General features: G+C 35.2%; 1 protein-coding gene across 1 annotated transcript in view; it reads right to left on the reverse strand.

The window, feature by feature from the left end:
* Positions 1-21,708, reverse strand: part of LAMA2 (laminin subunit alpha 2) — a 603,358-nt gene that overhangs the window by 237,909 nt on the left and 343,741 nt on the right. Inside the window, exons 13-16 of the mRNA XM_060029982.1 lie at positions 20,050-20,151; positions 18,453-18,664; positions 9,747-9,858; positions 4,020-4,133 (exon numbers count right to left, since the gene is read on the reverse strand). Coding sequence (XP_059885965.1) covers positions 4,020-4,133; positions 9,747-9,858; positions 18,453-18,664; positions 20,050-20,151 — 540 coding nt within the window. The remainder of the gene's footprint in view (positions 1-4,019; positions 4,134-9,746; positions 9,859-18,452; positions 18,665-20,049; positions 20,152-21,708) is intronic.

A 21,708-nucleotide genomic window follows, 5' to 3' on the forward strand; every position in this document is an offset into this window, starting at 1 on the left:
GTCTTTTCTCCACTGTATATTCTTGCTGCCTTTATCAAAGATAAGGTGACCATATGTGCGTGGGTTTATGTCTGGGCTTTCTATCCTGTTCCATTGATCTATATTTCTGTTTTTGTGCCAGTACCATACTGTCTTGATTACTGTAGCTTTGTAGTGTAGTCTGAAGTCAGGGAGCCTGATTCCTCCAGCTCCTTTTTTCTTTCTCAAGATTGCTTTGGCTATTCGGGGTCTTTTGTGTTTCCATACAAATTGTGAAATTTTTTGTTCTAGTTCTGTGAAAAATGCCAGTGGTAGTTTGATAGGGATTGCATTGAATCTGTAGATTGCTTTGGACAGTAGAGTCATTTTCACAATGTTGATTCTTCCGATCCAAGAACATGGTATATCTTTCCATCTATTTGTATCATCTTTAATTTCTTTCATCAGTGTCTTACAATTTTCTGCATACACACACTTTTTTAAAAAATTGAAATGGTATTTTTCTGTGAATTAGTATTTTTTGAAACCATGTTCTTTTCAAAAATAAAAAATCAAAATAAAGTAATTTATATCTTGATATCTTCATATTAATTAAAGTATATTCATAAACCCACTTTGTGTTCACAAAATTGATCAATACTGGTAAAGGTGAGCAATCAGATAATCAACAAGTGAAACTGTCTATAAAGCACTGAAAAGTTTTAATGATGTTTTGGTATCATGTAAACATAACTTCTTCAGTCTCCAATGATACAATAAAATGTATCTTATGCCTATTACCTATCATACGATATGGATTTATTATGACTGAAATACATTTTTAATTTTACAAGCATATAAAATGCTATTTTTTTCTCATTTCCAAAGAATTCATCAGAGCTTGGAGTACAAAACCTTTAATTTTATCATCAATAACTAAATAGGTAGAGGAAATGGCTAATAGCCAAAATATAAATTCACTTTAAGCATAAAGTAAAAATTTGTTAATCTGATTGACCAATGGGATAGCCAGTTTGATTCAATGAAAATTCTGAATTATTATTTCTTTTAGTATATTTTTAAGAAGCTCAATTTTAATTACAGTTAGTAAATGGATTTAAGAAAAAAACACCCATAAATAAACACTTCTGAACATAGCTTGTTAAATTCCTTGGGGAGAGGGACAGATTCTTTATTGTAGACAATGTTAAATGAAAATCCAGTAATCCACTTGCTTACAATCTGTAAATGTGGGAGTTAAGCTCACAATACATGAAGTTTTCAAGCTCTGAAATCTCATGACAGTTTCATGACAGTGAGTAGGTAATTCTTTAGTATCTGGTGATACTTGAAAATAGGTTTTTCTTTAAGGTATCTAAAATTCTCAAATTTATTTTGCAACCCTCTATGAAAGTAGCAAAGGTGTTAACTTTATTATCCACATTTGTCTAAATAACAGCACATTGGGATGGAAGGTGCAAAACATGGATCAATTTGATGAAAGGCTTTCCTCTTTGATTTCATCTTCATATTAGTTCCTTGCAGTTTTCAAGTTTAAAGTTGTCTCTTACTAAAAAAGTATGTTTTTTGCAATATTCTTTGCATATTGTCAGATTGACACAATCAAAATTATATCTTCAAAGACTTAGGGACTTTAAAAAATAAGATTATAAAACTGATTATGTTTTAACCATGTTGAAAATGGTATTTCTAAAACTCAACTGAAAATCTTGCACAACCCCGAGACCATGCTTTTCTTTACTGATTTGAAAGAAAAATAACATGTAGGAGTTTTTAACATTTCCTGATGTCATATTTCAGTTAATGTAAATAAAATTAATCTTAAAACTCAAGTGTTTCTGCAGTTGAAACCATAAAACAATATTAGACAACAATACTATGGAAAACCCAAACTGAAAAAGACGAAAGGTTCGCTCTGATGGGCTGGTTATTTTTACAGGTGTCCTGCTACAAAACTACTTTCCAAATGTCTATTCACATTGCTTATCAAAAGAACAATGACAAGGAACAAGTATGCAATCTTCCCATGTGGCTTGAGTGTTTCCTAGATCACTTCAAAAGTACTTTGAGTCAAAATGACCTTTTAATATATAATAAGTCTGCCCTATAACGGAGGTCTGGATTTTGATCTAATATCAAAAAATATTTCAGTTAATTTCTAATTAGATTTCAAAGCCAAACTAAAAAGCAGTTTATCTGTAAGTTTTGTAAATTTTCTGTCTAGTGCTTGGGGGGGAAGCATAAATAATAAAAAAAGGAAGCTAAAATGCGGGTCAACTGAACAGTAAGAATGCCTTTGATGTGCAACATTTAAATATTTTTCTCTTTGTGGATCACATTAGAATGAATACACTCAAAATGGAACATCAGCATTTAGTTATTAATACCATTTCAGATAAAGAGAATTTGAAAGTCTCCAGAAATATCTTACATGATCACCTATTTACCAGCTACAGAGGAAACCTCAGAAAACACCCCAGATTCTCTCTCTATCATCAAGATCTCTGTTGTTTCCCTAAGACTCATTGTGTTATTTGAAGTAGCCTATCTCCCTGTCCATGAAACAAAGTCAGTAAACTAGGCTTCATTAGTAGAAGGTCTCACATAATCATTGATCCCCTCCCTTCTTCCTCCCAAAATTATGCTGGATGAAACTATTTTATTCTAAAACAATGGGCTTTCATTCTTAGAAATATTACATAACCAAATGAATTAACAGCATGATTTTAGACTTAATGAATGCAACATGAAATATTACTATTGGGAACATTAAAAGTCTGGTATCATGAAATATTTATTTTTGTCTTTCTAGTTTCAGTAAAGCAAATCTATATCTGGTTTGGGCTGAATATTTCCTATTGCATGTTAGTAAAGTGTTTAAAGGTAATTCAGTATTTTTTCCAAGGTACATTTTAAAAGACTTATTGTATAATTAAAATGAAAATCACTTAGTCTTTCTATTCATAACAATGCCATTTGAAAAATCTACTGATCCACAAATTAAGGCTATCACGCTTTATACTGCAATGCAATTAAACAAAATCTTCTATACAGAAAACAGAAAGAGCATCAATAAACCTAAATGCCAAATCACATTGAAACAAAAGCCCTGAATTTTCATTTTGGATTTTTCCCAGAAGCTTTTAAGTAGAAGAAAAAGGGTGGGGGGAAGAATGAGCAAGAGAAAGAGAGAACATTAAGAAATACAGATAACAGAGTCTGCCTTAAATTCTACAGGGAAATGAGAGTATGATATCTTCCTAAACTGCCACCATTTCAAATTGTGTTTCTGCAAGACTAATGAAATGAGAAGTGTTGTTTCAAGCTTCATGCCATGTCAGACAATATAAAACTAACATGCCCTTGAGTTAATCAGAATTGTCTATTCAGTGTAATTCTCTAATCCAAAAGCTTCTTAGCAGGATGGAAAGTACTTTGCCTTTTGCAGAGCTTTTTTTCTGGTTGAAGTATAGACTTAATTGTAAAAGGAGTAAGGAGCTCTGGTGAATATGTATTGCATATATTTATGATTTTTTAATCTATATATGTTGCTTTGTATTTAGTTAAATGCTGACATTTGACAATAAAAAAGTGTAGTATTCCCTCATTTTCAAAGTGACAAAAACTGAATTATGCCTGTTACAGAGGTTACATTTTATACTTTTCATATTATGGGGATATAAATTATTTCCTGTTACAGAAATACAGTCTATTTTTTGGTAGATTTATGGAAAGGATTGAAACCATATATATTTGTGGTAGAAAGGTATCCCAGTCATTAGTTATGCTTTATTATGATGTATCTAATCTTAATTCAATTCTTAGACTAATATGAATAAACACTTTCTAATGCTTGTTAGTCAGGGAGACCACGTATGAAAGAACGTTCCCAGCTTCCAACTCAGTTCAATATAAAGAGTGCCATCAAATCACTTCCTGACTCAAGTATTTAAAGCCCCAAAGGTAGTAACTGAATTGCAGGGCCTATTGAGCTGACTTCAGCCCTGTCAATCAGCATCTCCAAAGGAGAAAGCACTTACCAGGCATTCTCCAGTGATATCATCACAGGATTCCGCGTGACCAAAGCACTGACAGGGTTCACAGATGCCACCAAAAATAGTGCCGTTAACTCGTCTGTGCCTAGGCCAACAAGACTGAAAGGAAGATAAGGCTTCAAGTTAGTCTCAGGGATTTTTTAAAAGTTTGCTTTTTGTCTTTATTGGATAAAGGAAAATATTTAGGTAGCAAACCCAGCAAATGTGCTTGTCAAAGCACTGCCATTATGGAAATATTGCTACAGAGCTATTCCTCCTGACATGGGAGCTTCATACTAACCTTAGTGTTATTGGCAGGTATGAGATTAGAAGAAGTATTAGCTTGATGTCTCTTCTGAAACAGCAAAATAAAGCAGAGATATAAAGAACTGAAACATGACAGTCGCAAAGTAAAAAGCACAGATAAGAAAATGGAAGAAAAAGTACTGAAAAAAAGCAGCCGACAGAAATGGACTCTTCAGAACCTTAGCCTAAGAGAGCACCTAATGTCATTCCAAGGAATATAGATTCTCTGGAGTGACCTCTCTTTCCCACGTACAAACTGCCCGTAACTCTGTCACTTTCAGAAAATCTCTGCAGTCATTTGGAAGAAAGGTAGCATCCGCTCTTAACATTTGATCACACACACATATATAATTTATACCTCTCATTCTCAACTTCCTCCATCCTATTATGCTTTCTCAAATTTACACAAAATAGTTTATGATTTATTTACCATATATTTATTCCCTTGATATTTTATTTTATGGCATTATTCTACTAGAACTCTACTTATATCTATCATTTCCTTTCTAAGTGTGAGACACTTTACCATCCAAAAATAGAATTCTGATTAGAAAAAGGGTATTTGGGCCATACAGTATCTGTGTGTCTGTGCTGGCTTTCAGTTCACGTCATGTTTAAGTTTCTCTTCCGTGCGGGTCACTATAAATTGGACGGGATGCAAAATAAGGGGACAAACTTCACTGCCCTCTAGGAGGTTATGATCTCCATCAAGTTAAAATTGCATTTTGTGGGTTATTTACCATATTTCTGGATGGTTAACTATGACATAATATATCATGAAAAGGTCTTTTTTTTCCCAGTTGAAAGTGGAAACAAGAGAGAAACCACTGAAGTAATAAATAATATAGAATTGTGTTGTGTATTGTTGGAAATGTTCCTTCTGCCTCAGGATATGAGGACTCTTAAATGTGAACATCGATAGCAAACACATTAAAAAAAAAGGATGAGCTGATACTTCATATTTGAAAGGAAAACAAAACAACTTTCCTCTTAATTTGCGCAGTACAGAAAAGGTGTCAATTTTCTAACCTCTTCTAATAATTTCTCCTCATTAAAACTGTTGTCACCCTAGACTCATTATAGAAGAGATTTTGTAATGTAATATATATTTCTAAAAACTGGTGAAGCTACATATCCAGAAGGGGGTAGAAATTAAGGGTGATGATAACAAGGAGAGAACTGATTTACTCTTTTCAGGACAAATATTCATGGAATTGTCATTAATAAGTTATATATATATATATATATCTGCAAATGTACTACTCCATTTGTACATGTACTCCATCTTCTTTCCTCAAATTTCCCAACTCTTTACACCTCTCTCTTAGCCAGTAATTTCATCTCATTAGTCACAGAGAAAATTAAAGCCATTGGAAGCCAAATTTCCACTACCAAGTCCACAAGCATAAGTGTATATTTCCATTTGTCATATTCCCCTCTGGAACAGGCATGCAGGATTCTTCATGCTCTCAAAGGAATATCACTGCACTTGCAATCTGTATTCCATTATCTATTGTCTTCCCAGTATTTCCTCTCTGTGCTGCATCAGTAATAGCTTTCCTTTCTGTTGGATCATTACTATCGGCTTGAAAATATGATCTAGTGTCTCCATCAAAAATCAGCTAATAGAAAAAAAAGACAAAATTACTTCCTTAATATCCTATAACTTTCAGTTACCTCCCTGTTTTTCTTTTCAGTAAGACTGCGCTAAAAAGAATGGATATATATATATATATATATATATATGTATGTATAACTGATTCACTTTGCTGTACACCTGAAACTTTCACAACATTGTAAATCAACTATACTCCGATAGAAGTTTAAAACAAGAAAAAAACTAAAAAAAAAAATGTTTTTTCTTCCTCACTTCCCTTTTATGCTTCATTCCATCCTAATCAGTCCTGTGCTATCACCACTTGATTAAAACTGCCCTGGTCCATGCCACCAAATTCCAGGGAGCCAAACCTAATACACAATTCTACAATCAACACCTTATTGTTCTCTCATCAAGATATGGTTTAGTTGATTCCTATCTCCCTCAAAAGTCCTCTTCTAGAAACTTCCATGATATTACAGTCCCAAAGTTTCTACCCCATTTCTTTGCTGTCTCCTCTGCTTCAACCTACTTCTCATTGTCAGGAGCTCCTGGGGGCTTAGTCACTTTTCTTTTTCTTTCCACAGTTTCTCCCAGGTCACTTTATTTAGTCCCCTAGTTGATGATTCCTTCTAAATACATATCTATAAACCAGACAGATATTCTGAGTTCAGGACCTACATTGGACATGGACAATACACTTCACAGCTCTTTCAAACCTAATATTTCCAAAATGGATCGTTGATTTCATCCTCCCCATCACAGCTGTTCCTCTCCCAGTTTTCCTCAGCTCAGTAAATGGCACCACATCCAATTGCTCAAGCTCATCATCTGACTCATTCTTAAAACCTTCAGTTTTTTCAACTCTCCCATGGCATGTCTATCAGGAAGTCCTATTGGTTCTACTACCAAAATATATTTAGAATAAACACATGTCTTTCTACATCCTCTGTCATTATACTAACAAACCACTATCATCATTGCATTCTACCACAGTAGCATATTAACCATTTTCCTTCCTACCATTCCTGCCATGTACAATAGGTTCTACACACTGTAGTTATAATGACTTTTTCAGAAAAATATAAAACTCAGATCATGGCATCACCCAGCTTAAAGCCTTCTTTCCATTGCATTTAGAATAAAACCACAAGTTCTTATCATGCATGCAAAGCTCTGAATGGCCAGCCTCCTTCAATCATACCTTGTGCCACCTTCTTACTTGCTTACTATAAGCTTCAGCCATACCTGCCCCAACTCAGCTCCTTGCCGACTCCAAACTCTGTTTCATTTCCTCCTCAGCTCCTTTACCTAAGCTGACCCTAAACTCAGTTTAGATGCTACCGCCTCAGAAAACCTTCCTGACAACCTCTCATAAAGTAGTCCCTCCCATCTAATCTTCCTATACCCATTCTCAGTACCTCTATCAAGGCGCCCTGTTTATTTTCTTCATTGAATTTATCATATTTATCTAAATTTTCTTTGTGGCGTCATATAGAAGAGGGAACTGAGATTTGAATCAAAACAACTTTTTTTAGTACCCAACTTTGCTTTCACTTCCTCACCTGTTCCACTTGTCAAGTGAAATGAATTATGATGATACTAGGAAAGTATGAAAATATTTGAAAGATGAACTGTGGGGGGATTTATAAGAAGTAGAAATAAGGAAAAAAAAGATTCTGAATCAACATTGTGGACCCAAACAAAACAGAAGAGAACGATTTTATAATGGAGTTATAGAATGTGTTTTTGGTAAGCAAGAATTAAGACATTAATAGTCTTTGGAGTTTACTCAGCTTTTAAAGGATCCAGTGATATTAGTGATAACAAAACTAGAGTGCCTGGCGTTAGGAACTCAATAAAAAAGCAAATGAGTTTAGGAAAGGATAGGAATAGATAATAGTGAGTTTAAGGATAGGAAGTTTCAAAGAAAAGAAGGAATTATTAGAGAGTAGAAAAAACTAAGAAGCCAGAGAGAAACTCCAGAGTTCATTGTCTTCTGATTCAACTAAATTCTTTTATGGATTCCAAAGTAACTTGATTTATCAATTATCATGTGAGAGGCACAGGAAGGTTTTCTTATCCCTGCTCTGCTTCTTTGTTCTGACTCTCCCACACTCGCTTGCTTCTCTCTCTTCCTACCTAATTGTTACCATTATTTAGCATCCAATTTGAGGTTTTTCCACCCTAGGATACTTTCTGTGACGTCTCTCTCCACTGGAATTGCTCATCTCTTTGAAAGATTATTACACTTAAGTTCTGTACCACTTACTGGTGCCTTAATTATATAGTGCTGTGATCCAATTTTTCATAGGTATTTGTTCTGTCTCCCTAAACAGACTGTTAGCTCTTTAAGAACAGGGATTGTGGTGTAATCTTCTTGATAATCCCCTCAGCATCTAGGGCAGAATTTACCAAAGATTCTTAATAAATACTTTTGAAGAAAGAAAAGAAGAAACAAAATGCATAACCAATTAAATAATTCTAATATTCAGACAATTTTAGATTCAATGGGCATTTTAAATTTGTATAAAAGATGATGAGGAGCACTGAGAGTAACCAATGCGGGAATAAGTGCTAAACCAAGAATAGAATCAAGGTATTTATTATTTCAGTTGAAATAAGAACATAAAGGTTCAAAGAGAGCTTTCTGGTTTGAAATAAAAACTGCTAGGCTCTTAATAAAAAAATACTTTTCATCAAGTACAGTATTTATTTTACATGTAAAATCAAATTTGGGTTGACAGAGCTAATTCATTTCCATGATTATTTTTCTCTTCTCTATTTGAATTTTGGAAAAGCGACAGTGAATTACATTTAGTTTTCTTTCCGGATAGGTGAATCTGAGCCCAGTTAAAGAAAACACATTTGCCACCAATATGACTCTAAGCCCTGAGTGTCCTCTCGTAGCATGCATTATTTTAAAGTACAAGAGAAACGACAAAGCAAGGCCTAGGGTATTTCTGTAAATGGCATAATGGGATAGTGTGCTGAAGTGGAACATCTTGGTACAGTCAGATGATTCCTTAAAGGCACCATTTTTAAAGAATTTAAGTTCCCATTTATCCGCAAGCCATGCTCTCTATAAGGGAAATGGTGTTTATATTTTTTTGACCAGATTTCAAGTAAAATCAATTTTCAAACTACCTAAAGAAAATGCATAAAAGTAAATAAAAATTATTACCTTAGAATGACACACTGTGATAAGTAAGGAACATTAATCTTATTATAAATCTAGAATACTGAGACAGCAATAAATATCTCAAACTTTAGGTGCTAGACAAATCAAAGACCTGTGGGAAATTTTCTAGATCAAGGTATTTCTTCCATATATTATGTTCTGGACATTTTAAAGACTGAGCCCTTCAGATGATTGTGATTTGGTTGTATTCTTAGGAATAAAGTAGATTAAAAAATGGATTAAAAAATGTGGAAAGGGTGAAAAAGAAAAGAAATAGTGCTAAATTCCTCGTAAGTACTCAGGTGGAAATGAAAGAGAAATATATTGAAATATTATTCCACCATCATTTATCCTATTTCATCAACAGATTAAATCAAAAACAAACACTTAAAGAAACATCAGATTTTTAGCTATATGTCATAATGCAAAATATCTCTACAAGAAACCTGATTTCAAGATGGCATTACATGAGTAACACTATTTGAAAGTCATGACTTTTTCGCAGACATTGGAGTTTCTTCTTTAACTAATAATACACTATCATTTGTGCAATCCTTGATGAAAAAACTAAGCTTATTTTAGAATAGTTTATGGAAAATAATGCTGAAGGAACTTAGAATGCACTGAAGCTATATTCTTGCAAACTTACTTCACAGGAGGAGCCAGTATACCCTGATGGACATTGACAAACTTCCACAGCTGCTGCAATGCTTCTGTCAGTAGGATAGGGGACAGCAGATTCAAGGCCAACAGAGCTCAGCCTGGAGCAGAAGGAAAAAGAAATGGTAAATAAGCAACAGACTCCTAGGTGTTACATCCCTTGAGGAATAGTACAGAAACAATGATGTAAATATAAGCAAATTTTTATGTTGAAAAAGAAGGCAAATGAATATCCATAACTTGATGCTCTGGTCATTCATCATATTAGGCAAAGTCAGCCCAGTTAAAAGTGCTCACAACCAGTACCACAATCAAATGTTGAAAAGATAGGACTATTCTTGCTCATTTCTTGGTTTTTGGCTATGTGTTTTGATTCCACCACCCCCCCTTTTTTTTTGAGATACAGAGTTTAAAATCATAGTTGAAGGGGCTTCCCTGGTGGTGCAGTGGTTAAGAATCCGCCTGCCAATGCAGGGGACATGGGTTCGATTCCTGGTCTGGGAAGATCCTACATGCCGTGGAGCAACAAAGGCCATGTGCCACAACTACTGAGCCTGTGCTCTAGAGCCCACGAGCCACAACTACTGAATCCGTGCACCCTGGAGCCTGCGCACGCCGCAACCACAGAGCCCATGTGCTGCAACTACTGAAGCCCGCGCACCTAGAGCCTGTGCTCCCCAACAAGAGAAGCCACCACAATGAGGAGCCTGCGCACTGCAACGAAGAGTAGCCCCCGCTCGCCACAACTAGAGAAAGCCCGTGCACAGCAACGAAGACTCAATGCAGCCAAAAAAAAAAAAACCATAGTTGAAGGAATTTTTAAAACAGGAAACACTCATATGATGGACTTATTTTTAATATTTAAACTAGATAAGCAGAAGGACATAATATTAATATTCAGTCCAACATTTTAAATTTAAAGAAAAATGGAAGCAAAAAAAAAAGAAAAAGAAAGAAAAAGATGGAAATTATTTTGGTTGCTTTTTCTCAGAGATAGATCTTCATGTTGGTAGGTAAAAGTGAAACTTTTTCAAATGCTCTGTTGCATTAGTTAGAACTATTTTCCTAAATTGTTTTGGGCCTAAATTAAATTCACTGTTTTCTGTACTTACGGGCTTCACTTTATTGGTACTTCTGTACAATCTGGTGATTTTAGCACAGAGATTTGGTATCATTCATTATTCCTAGGAAAAGCTGGTTTGGTCAAATTGAAAAATGCTGTTACATAAATAGTATATATGTATAGTGTGTGTATGTATTTCTTTCCAAATATGCAACCAATATACATTCACAATTTAAATAAATGTTATTAGTGTCTTATTGGCTTTTTCCCATTAAAAAAAAACAAAATGTAAAATCTTCATTGTTAAGAACACAAACTCAGAAGTCAGACAGATTCATATCCTGTCTCTGACATCTACCAGTCCCGTAGCCTAGGAAAAATTACTTAACATCTCTTGGCCTCAATATCATCATCTATGTAATGGAGATAAAACAAGAGTCCATACACGATGAGCTTGATTAAAGGATTAAATGAAATAATGAATGTAAAGCTCTTAGCTCATATACGTGGTTATAAAATGCTAGGCATTTTATTAACATATATTGACTGCTGCAGCAGGATCAAAATGACTATGTGAGTAGTACAAGAAATACTATTTCCATCCCCAAAACTAGATTTTTGTCATTTTAATGTATTAAAATAAATTTTAAATAAACTCTAAGAGTACAAAATTAAATGACTGCTATTGATTCATAATGATAATTATTGTTTTTTAAAATGACTGATAGATCTCCATAACACATAATATGCCATTATTTAACCATAAAAAAGATGTAACTGATTCTTGCTAGGGTATGCATTTTTAGTAGCTTTCTTAAGAGTGGTGGTAGATTTTTATTGTTTGGCGATTCACAATTACCAAAGAGCTTGCCAGTTTGAGAATTTATGTTGTAATCAAGCCAGAGAACAAAGTTAATCAGCTCATTAAATGTATCTTCAGAAGTGACAACCTTTAACCAAGTCGTAAGCTTTTCAGCAACAAGTTTCTAAAATCTTTATTGTTTTTACTCCGATTTTCTTAATCCTACAAGCATTAAAAATCACTGTTTTACAGTGTTCAGGTTACACAGAGATTGAAAAAATCTTTCAAACGGTAATTTTTTCCACCAAATAAACTTGTATATAAAGTGCCACTGGCAATATTTTTTTAATTAGGTGACATTCACATAACATAAACTAACCACTTTCAAGTGTCATTTAATATATTCACAGTGCTGTACAACCAACATCTCTATCTAGTTCCAAACATTTTCATTAGCCCCCTCCCCCTTCCACAATAAAACCCGGTATCTATCAAGCAGTCACACTCTAGTCCACTGTTCCCCCAACCTCTGGCAACTGAGAATCTGCTTCTGTTTCCATGGATTTACCTCTTCTGGATATTTCATACAAATGGACATATATAATACATGACCTTTTGTGTCTGGCTTCTCTCTGTTAGCATAATGTTTTCAAGGTTCATCCACGTTATAACACATATCAGTATTTCATTCATTTTTATGGATGAGTAATATTCTATTGCATGAATATACCACATTTTCTTATTCCATTCATCTGTTCATGGATGGTTGGCTATTTCTACTTTTAGGCTATTGTAAATATATTGCTATAAACATTTGTATACAACTATTTTTGAGTGCCTGCTTTTAATTCTTTGGGGTATAAAACGAGGAGTGAAATTCCTAGATCTGGCAATTTTTAACACAACATAAGGTTTGGAAGAGTTACTAAAATAAGGATACGACTTGTTTATGCTAACATGAGTTTATGAGTACTCCTTAAGAACAGAGACCCTGTTGTGTCGTCTCTACCTAGCCTGATCACGTCAATACATGCTCAACACATTTTTGTTGGATGGATGAATCTCTGGATGGATAGAAGGATAGAAAGGTAGTGGGTAGATGAATAGATAGATGGATAAATGGATGGATACAAGACCAAATACATACATAAATGAATAAATAAATGGATAGATGAATGGAATGTAGTTATATTACAAACAATGTGTAACATACTCCATAACAAATGATACACTGAAGCCAGGATCCACATTTCAGATGAATAAAATCAGATAAGTAGAAGAAAACTTACTTGTTTTATCTAACAAAGAAAATAAATTGAAAACTGCTAGCATTAGGACTTGAGGCCAGAGGCCAGAACTCATCTGAATTTATTGTGACATCTAATTGCCTGCAATTAATGGACTGTCGCATGACAAACTTGTATTTCTGATCACTTTAATTTCAGAATTAGATGATTTCATGATTACTATACTAGTTGATTATCATACAAAAGACTTTCACAACTTACTAAACAGCAGCCTGGTCAATTGTATATAGATATAATCCCAGGATTTTCAATATAAAATTAATGAGCAAAACATAAAGAAAGATTACTGGAATGTTTTAAAATAGAAAAATGAGTAATTGACTGCTTTAAGAAACAATTTAAAATAGAACAAAACAAAAACAAAAATATTTTCAACGAACTGCCAACCTTCATTTGTCTTTTGAAACAACAGATGTTCCTCTCCTTAATCTATGTAACCATTTTGAGCTATGAGAAATTTCAACACTCAAACATCTTTCCCAGCAATATTGCGCATTAGTATTCACTGAGCAGTCCCAATGTTCATTAGGTTCTGCTATTTGTTAAATGGGATTTTAATGTGTTTAACAGTTTTTAGTGTTACTCATGAAGAAGGCTGCAGTTTATTCTTCTTCTCCCTTCAATATGGTCATTTTATTTTCTTGATACAGGCTGCATTTATTTAAATCCATAATGCTGATAGTAATAAAGTACTAAAGTTTGGAGATGCATGAACTGTCGAAGATTTGTCAACTAAATCAAATGTTTTAGCTGGCTAGTTCTCTTTATTATTATGAGTGGGAAATACAGAAGATGATGGATGAAGAGAAAAGACATAATTATATAAGCTAGTATTGAAAATATTGGAATCATATAAGAAACACTGTCCTGGAACTGTCTTAAAGATTGTTCTTAATATTTTTGTTTTCCTATATTTTCCACCAGAGTTAGCTATGTCATGCTTCACACACAAAAAAGAAAGAAACCCAAACTATTCTTTAAACAACAGGACATTTGATCTTAAAACTCTTTTATATTCTTAATTCACCTTTTTTGTATAGAAGATATCTATTTAATTCTACTTAAACAAATGTTACTTCAGGTTCATCACCATAAAGATTTTATCGCTGTTCAGGTGCTTTGTTCTATTTCGTTTTTGACAAAACATAAGATGATGACTTAGAACTTCCTTTAGCCTCTGTCCTGTGGAAGTTCCACAAAGTACTACTCAATTAGTGAAGGCTGATCATTTTTACTTCATTCCTAAAAAGGCAACAGAATCATTCACTGGTTCATTCGATGTCTGAGTGGGCCATCTGGGAACGAGCTAGACATTTTCTCCAAACATTTTCAATCCCATACCAAGTAAGGACAATAACTGACAGAATCTGCTATTGTTGCAGCCATTCATCAAAAATATATTAAATGCTAATATAAGAATTCACTTCTTCCTCCCTAGTTCCACCAGGATGCTCTATGCACACTTCCATTGCACTCTTTATTATACTACCATAAACGTTACTACATGTCTGCCTTTCATACTTGACTATGCCTTCTTTGGATTCAATGATCCTTTATCCATCTTTGTATCCTCTTTCCTTAGCCTAGAACTATCACATAATAATTACTGTGTACTGAGTGTCTTCTGTGCACTATCATGGGAACTTGAGACATAGCTCCTTTAAATATCAATGAAACTAATGTGGTAATCATGTTTTTGTCCACATTTACAAAGCCAGAACCTGAAGCTCAGAGAAGTAAAGTGCCTTGTCACTATAATACCATTAGCAAATGGTGCAGCACAGACTCAAACCCAAACCCAGTGGTTAGCCTGTTACTCGACATTGCCTCCCAACATATACTAGATAGCAGGTCAGATGTCTTGGATACATCATTTTCTCACCTTAGCATTCAATCTTGAAAGTTAGGTATTCTTTTTGCCATTTTACAGAAGAGAGAGCTGCAACTCAAATGCACAGGGAAGGCACTCAGTAAATGCTGGCAGACTGAATGAATCCAATGTTACAGAATAGATTTGGGAGGTAGTCAAAGATAATGGGGAGAAAACACATGTGGGCATAAACCCTGGCTGAACCTCTTCCCAAGAGCAAGTTACATAAATCTTTTTAAGAGCCTGAGAGCCCTCGTCGTAATAATTTCTTCAAAATGCGATTACCTGTATCATTAATTTCAAAAGGTAGAAGTATACTATCAACACTATTTCCACAAGCCTCAAAACACTCCTCTCTTTATAAGGATTTTTCTAGATTATTTATTATGTAAATTCTGTGTAATATTTTTGATACCCATGCCAAAAAATTTACTATTAAAAGTCACGTGAAAACATCTTGCCTTGGAGAAATTTCGTATTTCTTTTCAAGCAATAAAGACACATGGGTTGCATCACAATAAAGTCATGATGGGCTCAGTTATGCTGTGGTAACAGACAACTCCAAATTCTCAGTGGCTTAACAGAAAACAAAAGTTTACTCATGTGAAATCCTCCACAGGTCTGGGTAACTATTCTGGGTAGCTGACCTATGTGTGCTGTCAATATTTCAGGCTGTTTTGATCCTCTGGTAGCTAAGTAAGCTCCACAGAGTCTCAAACTGGCAATTCAATGCTTTTCCAGGGCTTGGGGGGAGGAGGAGAGGAATAATACATCATTTCAGCTCAGATTTCATTGGCCAAACCAAGTCCTATGACTACATCTACCCTCAAAGGAAATGCAATATTCCAAAAGGAGGAGATTAAAAATTTGATGAACTGTACTAATGTCTACTATAGGGCATAAGAAAAAATATCAAGCTAAATATCAAGGATGCTACTAAAAACAAGGTTTGGTGAATTTAAAGGAGAAAGATACACAGGTTAAGTTGATTTCTCTTACATTCTTAAAGGAAGAATGAAAAATTTTCCATTTTTATCTTCATCTTATCAATGAGGGCAATGAGAAGGAAATCAATTAATTTCATCGTATGGGCCTCTCAGCATTGTCGAAAAGAATGACAGCAAAAATGGTCTCAGTTTTAGAAATATCAGTCCATGCTTTATTCTAGATGTCTCCAAGTCTTAACGGTACTTGGAAAAAATGGTATTCCCTGGAATGATGCAGGTCAGATGGAAAGGCTTCAGATTTGTGTGCTGATTTGCCGTTAGCAAAATGCTTTTGCAGTCCTCTAATTCCATTCTCATAGTGACTTTCTGACGTTGGCAAGCAATTGTCCTCATCCTTACTTTACAGATGAGGTGACTGAATCCAAAGAGGTCAAAATGACACTTACGTTTACAACTGTTAAATAGCTAAGTTGAAAACAGAAGTCAAAATCCTGACCTGCAGCCCACTTCTCCCTCTACTATTCAATTCCAGTTCCTCCATAACAGGAGGAATGTAAGCCCATTTGCTGAGAGAACTACCCTGGAAATAAATCTTCCTTAAGTAATTCTAAACATGAATTTCTGTTGAGATAGCTTCAATTTACTTGTGCTTGCACACAAGCTGTATACCAAGTTGGAAGCCTACTGTGCAAGACAAGTTGAAATCAATTCAAATGATGTTTTACAAATATGACTCAATCTACTAGTAGATAAGAGATAAATAAAATATAACAAGCGTACTGACTCGGGATTCATGCTGACTTTCGGCTCACCTGAAGTGGGTAGGAGTTTCAAATAAGATATGGCTTTCACTTCTTGAACCACAGTGCCTTACAAAATGTAGGCCGCAGAAAGCATCACCTACTTGGATTAGTTCCTGTGTCAGATCCCATAGACACACTCTGTGAACACGTTGTTCGTGTATGGGGAAACCTCAGCAGGCCCAAATGAAACTAGTGATTTTCAGATGGGTAGACACTAAAATTATCTGACATGAATCGGGGGGATTCATGTCTTTGGATTAACTAGTCTGAGAAACAATGCTGGCAAAAATAAATAAGTCCCCCAGCCACTTTTTGTCAATTTGCTTGTCATTTATTTTGAAATCCAGAGGACTCATCTCATTGTACTTGTTAAACATCGTGGCAATCTCTATTTACTAAATGTGAAAAAACATAATTAATTCCTAAGTGCTGCTTCTCATCTTCATGGCATTTTAACCCAGCTTCTAGCAGAACTGACTCCGCAGAAGAGGTACATTGTTTGGCAGTGGTTCTGTTTATGAATCTGCGATACTCTCCTTTGGGAGATGGTAATGATGATTACGCTTAGTTAAAGTACTACAAATGAAAGACAAACTAGGCCATGCAAGCAAATGAAGGAGGTAGGGGAGCATCAGTAATAAAAAAAACCCTTTTGCAGATAAATCAGTATTGGAGACATTGCTTTGATTATGGTTATGCCAAGTTGTCGGTTTGGGGTCACATTTGGTCATCGAATTAACCTGATTTAGGACAAAATTGCCACGAGAGCTTGTGTTATTTACTATTAGAGTAGAAAAGGAGAAAGGAAAAGAGCTCATTTAGACACAAAGTCAAAATTTGGTCAGAAAAATACATCTTTTTTTTTTTTTTTTTGCGGTACGCAGGCCTCTCAGTGTTGTGGCCTTTCCCCCGTTGCAGATCACAGACTCCGGACGTGCACGCTCAACGGCCATGGCTCACGGGCCCAGCCGCTCCACGGCATGTGGGATCTTCCCGGACCGGGGCACAAACCCGTGTCCCCTGCATCGGCAGGCGGACTCTCAACCACTGCGCCACCAGGGAAGCCCCATCATTGTTTTAAAAATGAAAAGCACAGCAGCCTACAGTCAGCCCCTTATGGATGTTTGGTTCAAGTCAGGGAGCTCCCTCTTTAAGGAAAAAAAATGGAGAACAGAAAGGAATAATCCTTTGAAAGCGTTCTAGGTAAAGAGCACTTTACATAATTATCACATATAATTTTCACAATGACCCTGAAAGGTAGGCACTGTTTTCTCCACTTCACATTTGAAGAAATCAAGTTTCCACAAGGACCAACCACTTGCCAAAGGTCACACATACAATAAGCAATAGAGCTAATTTAATTCCTAGTCAGGTTACCTCCAAAGCTCATACCTTCCTTTATATCATGCAGCCATTACAGTATTACAGTATTTTTTTTTAAAAAAACCTTGTAGTTACTTAAATGAAGGTGCTTATATTTCTCATCATAAACTATATACTATTAAGTCAGAGACGACTGAATTAATTAATGGAAGAAAATATTTTACAAACCACTTTCTGAATACGGGTATCCTGGAATTGTATCACTTTAGTTTTCCACTACCTGAGTCATCATAAAGGAGACTCTTTTCCAGTATAGCATTTCTCAGTATGGGAATCATTCTTATTGCATGCTCTGGCAGAATTGAAAAAGAATCATCAATACTAAAAAATGACTAAGACAAATTCATCTTGGGTATGTAAAATTTTAAAGCTTAATAGAAACACTTTTCAGAAAACCAGTGCTCCGTTCTTATCTACTATTTGAAGACAGCAAACCTTAGGGATCTTCAGTCACTCAGCACATGCGTGTCTGCCCCAAGGTAAATGTGTGAACGCTGGGAGATGCAGTTCTTGAGTTTACCTGAAGATGGCATCCATCCCAAGGCTGTATGTGATTTGTATAAGGACTCTCTTTAAATTCGCAAGCACGGTCATAAACTCTTTCCTACTGACTGGGAAATTTGTGCCATGTATGGTAAATAAATCTTCTTTAAGTGACAACACATTAATATGTTCTTCAGATGGTTGCAGATACACCTCATCTTGGGCTGTGCTGATTCTCAAGTCATTTCCCTAAAGAGAAAAAGAAAGTATAAAAGGGTAAAACTGTGAAGAAAGGGATTCTCTTCTCTGTGGATTATCCTCTGTAGGCTTTTAATTTCAGGTTAGCTTCCCCTGTCAGTCAGCATATTTCTAGTATGTACAAAAGGCAGAGAAAACAATTCAAATATTAGCCTTAACCAGATGCATCACAAAGTATAAGCTTCCTGGTTACGCATGACTTTGCTTCCCCCATTAACTAAAATAATAAATACCTGGCAACTCATAGATATATGTGATTACAAATGTCTCAGTTTTACAGAAGTGTACAAAAATTGCATATTTCAAATATACTATTTTATGGTGAGTGGGGGTTGTATAGGAAAATAGGGAAGAAAACTTAGAACAGTGTATGAAGCCATTGTTTTAAAGGACTCTTCTATCTGGGGGAAAAACAAACAAACAAGAAAAAAACCTGCAGTTTAATGTTCACAATAGGATAATGATCATTACCATTTGGGTTAACATTTTATCTTCGTATTAATAATATGTAACTTCTCAACATTTTACATTTAGAGAATCCCTTTTATCTCAAAGGAATTCCATGACATACTTCTAGTTTCATACACATACATATGTAATGATATATATATCACCCAGATCACTTCATCTAATACTGGGAACATTCATTTTGGGGAAAGAATTTTTTTAATTGATTCTCATGCATGAAAGTTTCAAGACAAAAAACAACAGAGCCTCGTGCTAAATCAACACAGATCCGTTTGGACTCATAAATATGCATGAAATGTGTGATTCTGTGTGAGCTGAGGGGAGGAGGGCATGTGTTATGTGAAAGGAAGAGTATGAGAAAGGATGGAAGACAGCCTTTGTGATAACTTTAGCCTTCTAGCATTTGGGAACTGCCTACGGCCCTCCAAATCCCGAAAGCAGTTTCTCCTATATTTTTCTTACCTAAATTAGGAGTTTTGAATTCGATTTAACTGCACCTAAATAAATGTTTCCTTTTCCATTTACTTCTACCTAATATAAACAAAGAAATAAACAATAAAATCTACTTGGAAGCAAGGAGAGATGGAAAAAGTACAACTATGTAAATCTGCCATTTGCCTAAATACTCTCAGTATCCTTATATTCTTGGGAAAATGGTCATTAAGTTTTAAATTTAAATTCCAAATCTGCTGTAAAACTCCCATTTACCATTGGAACCCAATGCCTATGCTCAGTCTTTTAGTTATGTCTCAGAGTGAAACATAAGACTGGCATAAAAAAATTCCCAAAATATGATATTTTTCTCTAGTAGTATGTAAATTAATGTTAAACTAGCCAAGTAAGGAGTAACCTCAAATAACGTAAGAGTGTAAAGCAGTTAAATATAAATGACACTTTCCATACTCTACCTCTAAGATGATCATGAGCTGGAGTACGTGTTCTGTATCTTCCTCCTCTTCTTCAAGGTCGTATGATACAGTAAATGTCAATTGTCCTCCAACTGCTGTGAGCTACAAGAGAGGAGATGCGTAATCATTACAGGACTGGAGGTGGGTCATTAAATCATGTTTTAGTTATTATTTTAAAATTATTGTATTGCTCTAGAGGGCAGGATTTGGAAGAAGCAGAAATCATGAGCGTGCAGAGTGAGAATGATAGACACTTCTTTAGGAGTAACCTTTATACGAACCTTACCCATCAACAGCAAGCCTGACACAAATATAAATTCATGTGTTATTTTCCCTGGTATTGCAGGCTTGCTGAAATAGGTTAAGTTCCAGGGAACCAAACACAGCCCCTCCTGTCATTCTCCTAGTGCGTAGCTTGAGCTTTAAAATTCCCAAACAGAGAAGGATCTTTGTTAAAATTGGGAGATTTCTACCCATCCCTGAGGGTCACTCACTTTCTGTGGGTCTGAATGATTTCAGCAAAGACATCACTCCATTTCACAGGCACTTTACCTAGACTATAAGCTAAGCTGGGAAATGTTGTTGGTCAAAGAAAAAGAAGTGTAGCAGCAAATTTTATATCATGATAAAATTCAATCAAAACTCCCAAAGAAGATACACTTTCCCCTGTGCAATCAACTATGCTTAGTTTGAATGAATGCTGTTATCCCTTTTCGTTAAACAAACTTCTTTCCTTCCCACATGCATGCCGAGCCCCATACAATGTATGCTTGAGGTTTACATCCTCTGACATTGACAGTAACCTTGCAGAAAGGATAAAAAAATAGGAAAGCAAGATCATTTACAGGATAGGAATCAACACTGGAGCTTGAGTGACAGACTCGATGCAAATGCTACAGTGCTTTTTAAAAAATTCCACCCCAGCATTGTAAATAGACACTCATAAAACAAAGCTGATGATTTGTATTCTGCAGTTTCCTCCATGCTGACAAACAGACCGAGCTTCGCAGCCCTAGGCTCTTTGTGGCCTCTCACAGCAGACCCTGACCACAAAGCAATTCCCGATCATGCTCTGGATTGAAGAGGAGGAACCCGGATTCCTCTCAGAGTTGTTCCGTAGGGAATGGAACATAGCTCGCCATGGCTGATTAAACAGGGTTTTAAAATTGCAGCTCCTAATGTCTTCTAAGAGCTCATTACAGGGAGCTCTATAAGGAACTAAAATTCAGAAAACTTTTATTCCCCTGCTCCACTGAGAAATAGCCCTATTCTGATGTCTTTTCATATATAAAATAATAAATATCTCTCTGGACTATAGCCCTTGGCATTATTGTGAGTAATGAGGGGTGAATCTATGTAAAAGGTTTTTGGTTCTATTAAGATAAGCTTCCAAAATTTCACATAGCATGCTTGTTCAAAATCAGCCAGACATTTTCTCAATGACAGGAGTCTAGAAAGGCAGCAGAAAGAATGTTTCATATATTTCAAAGAGGACTTAACTGTTCAGAATTTCATAAATTAATAAAAATATTTAGTAGGAGGTAGGGATTGAGTTTGGGAAGAACATTGGGACATAGATCTATAATGTCACAAACTTTTGAGCTTCCAAATGTGTTTTGATTATTTAAAATTTGGATTACATGTTATTATTCTTCTGGA

The sequence above is a fragment of the Delphinus delphis genome, chromosome 14, assembly GCF_949987515.2.
Source record: "Delphinus delphis chromosome 14, mDelDel1.2, whole genome shotgun sequence".
In the NCBI taxonomy this organism is placed as follows: domain Eukaryota; kingdom Metazoa; phylum Chordata; class Mammalia; order Artiodactyla; family Delphinidae; genus Delphinus; species Delphinus delphis.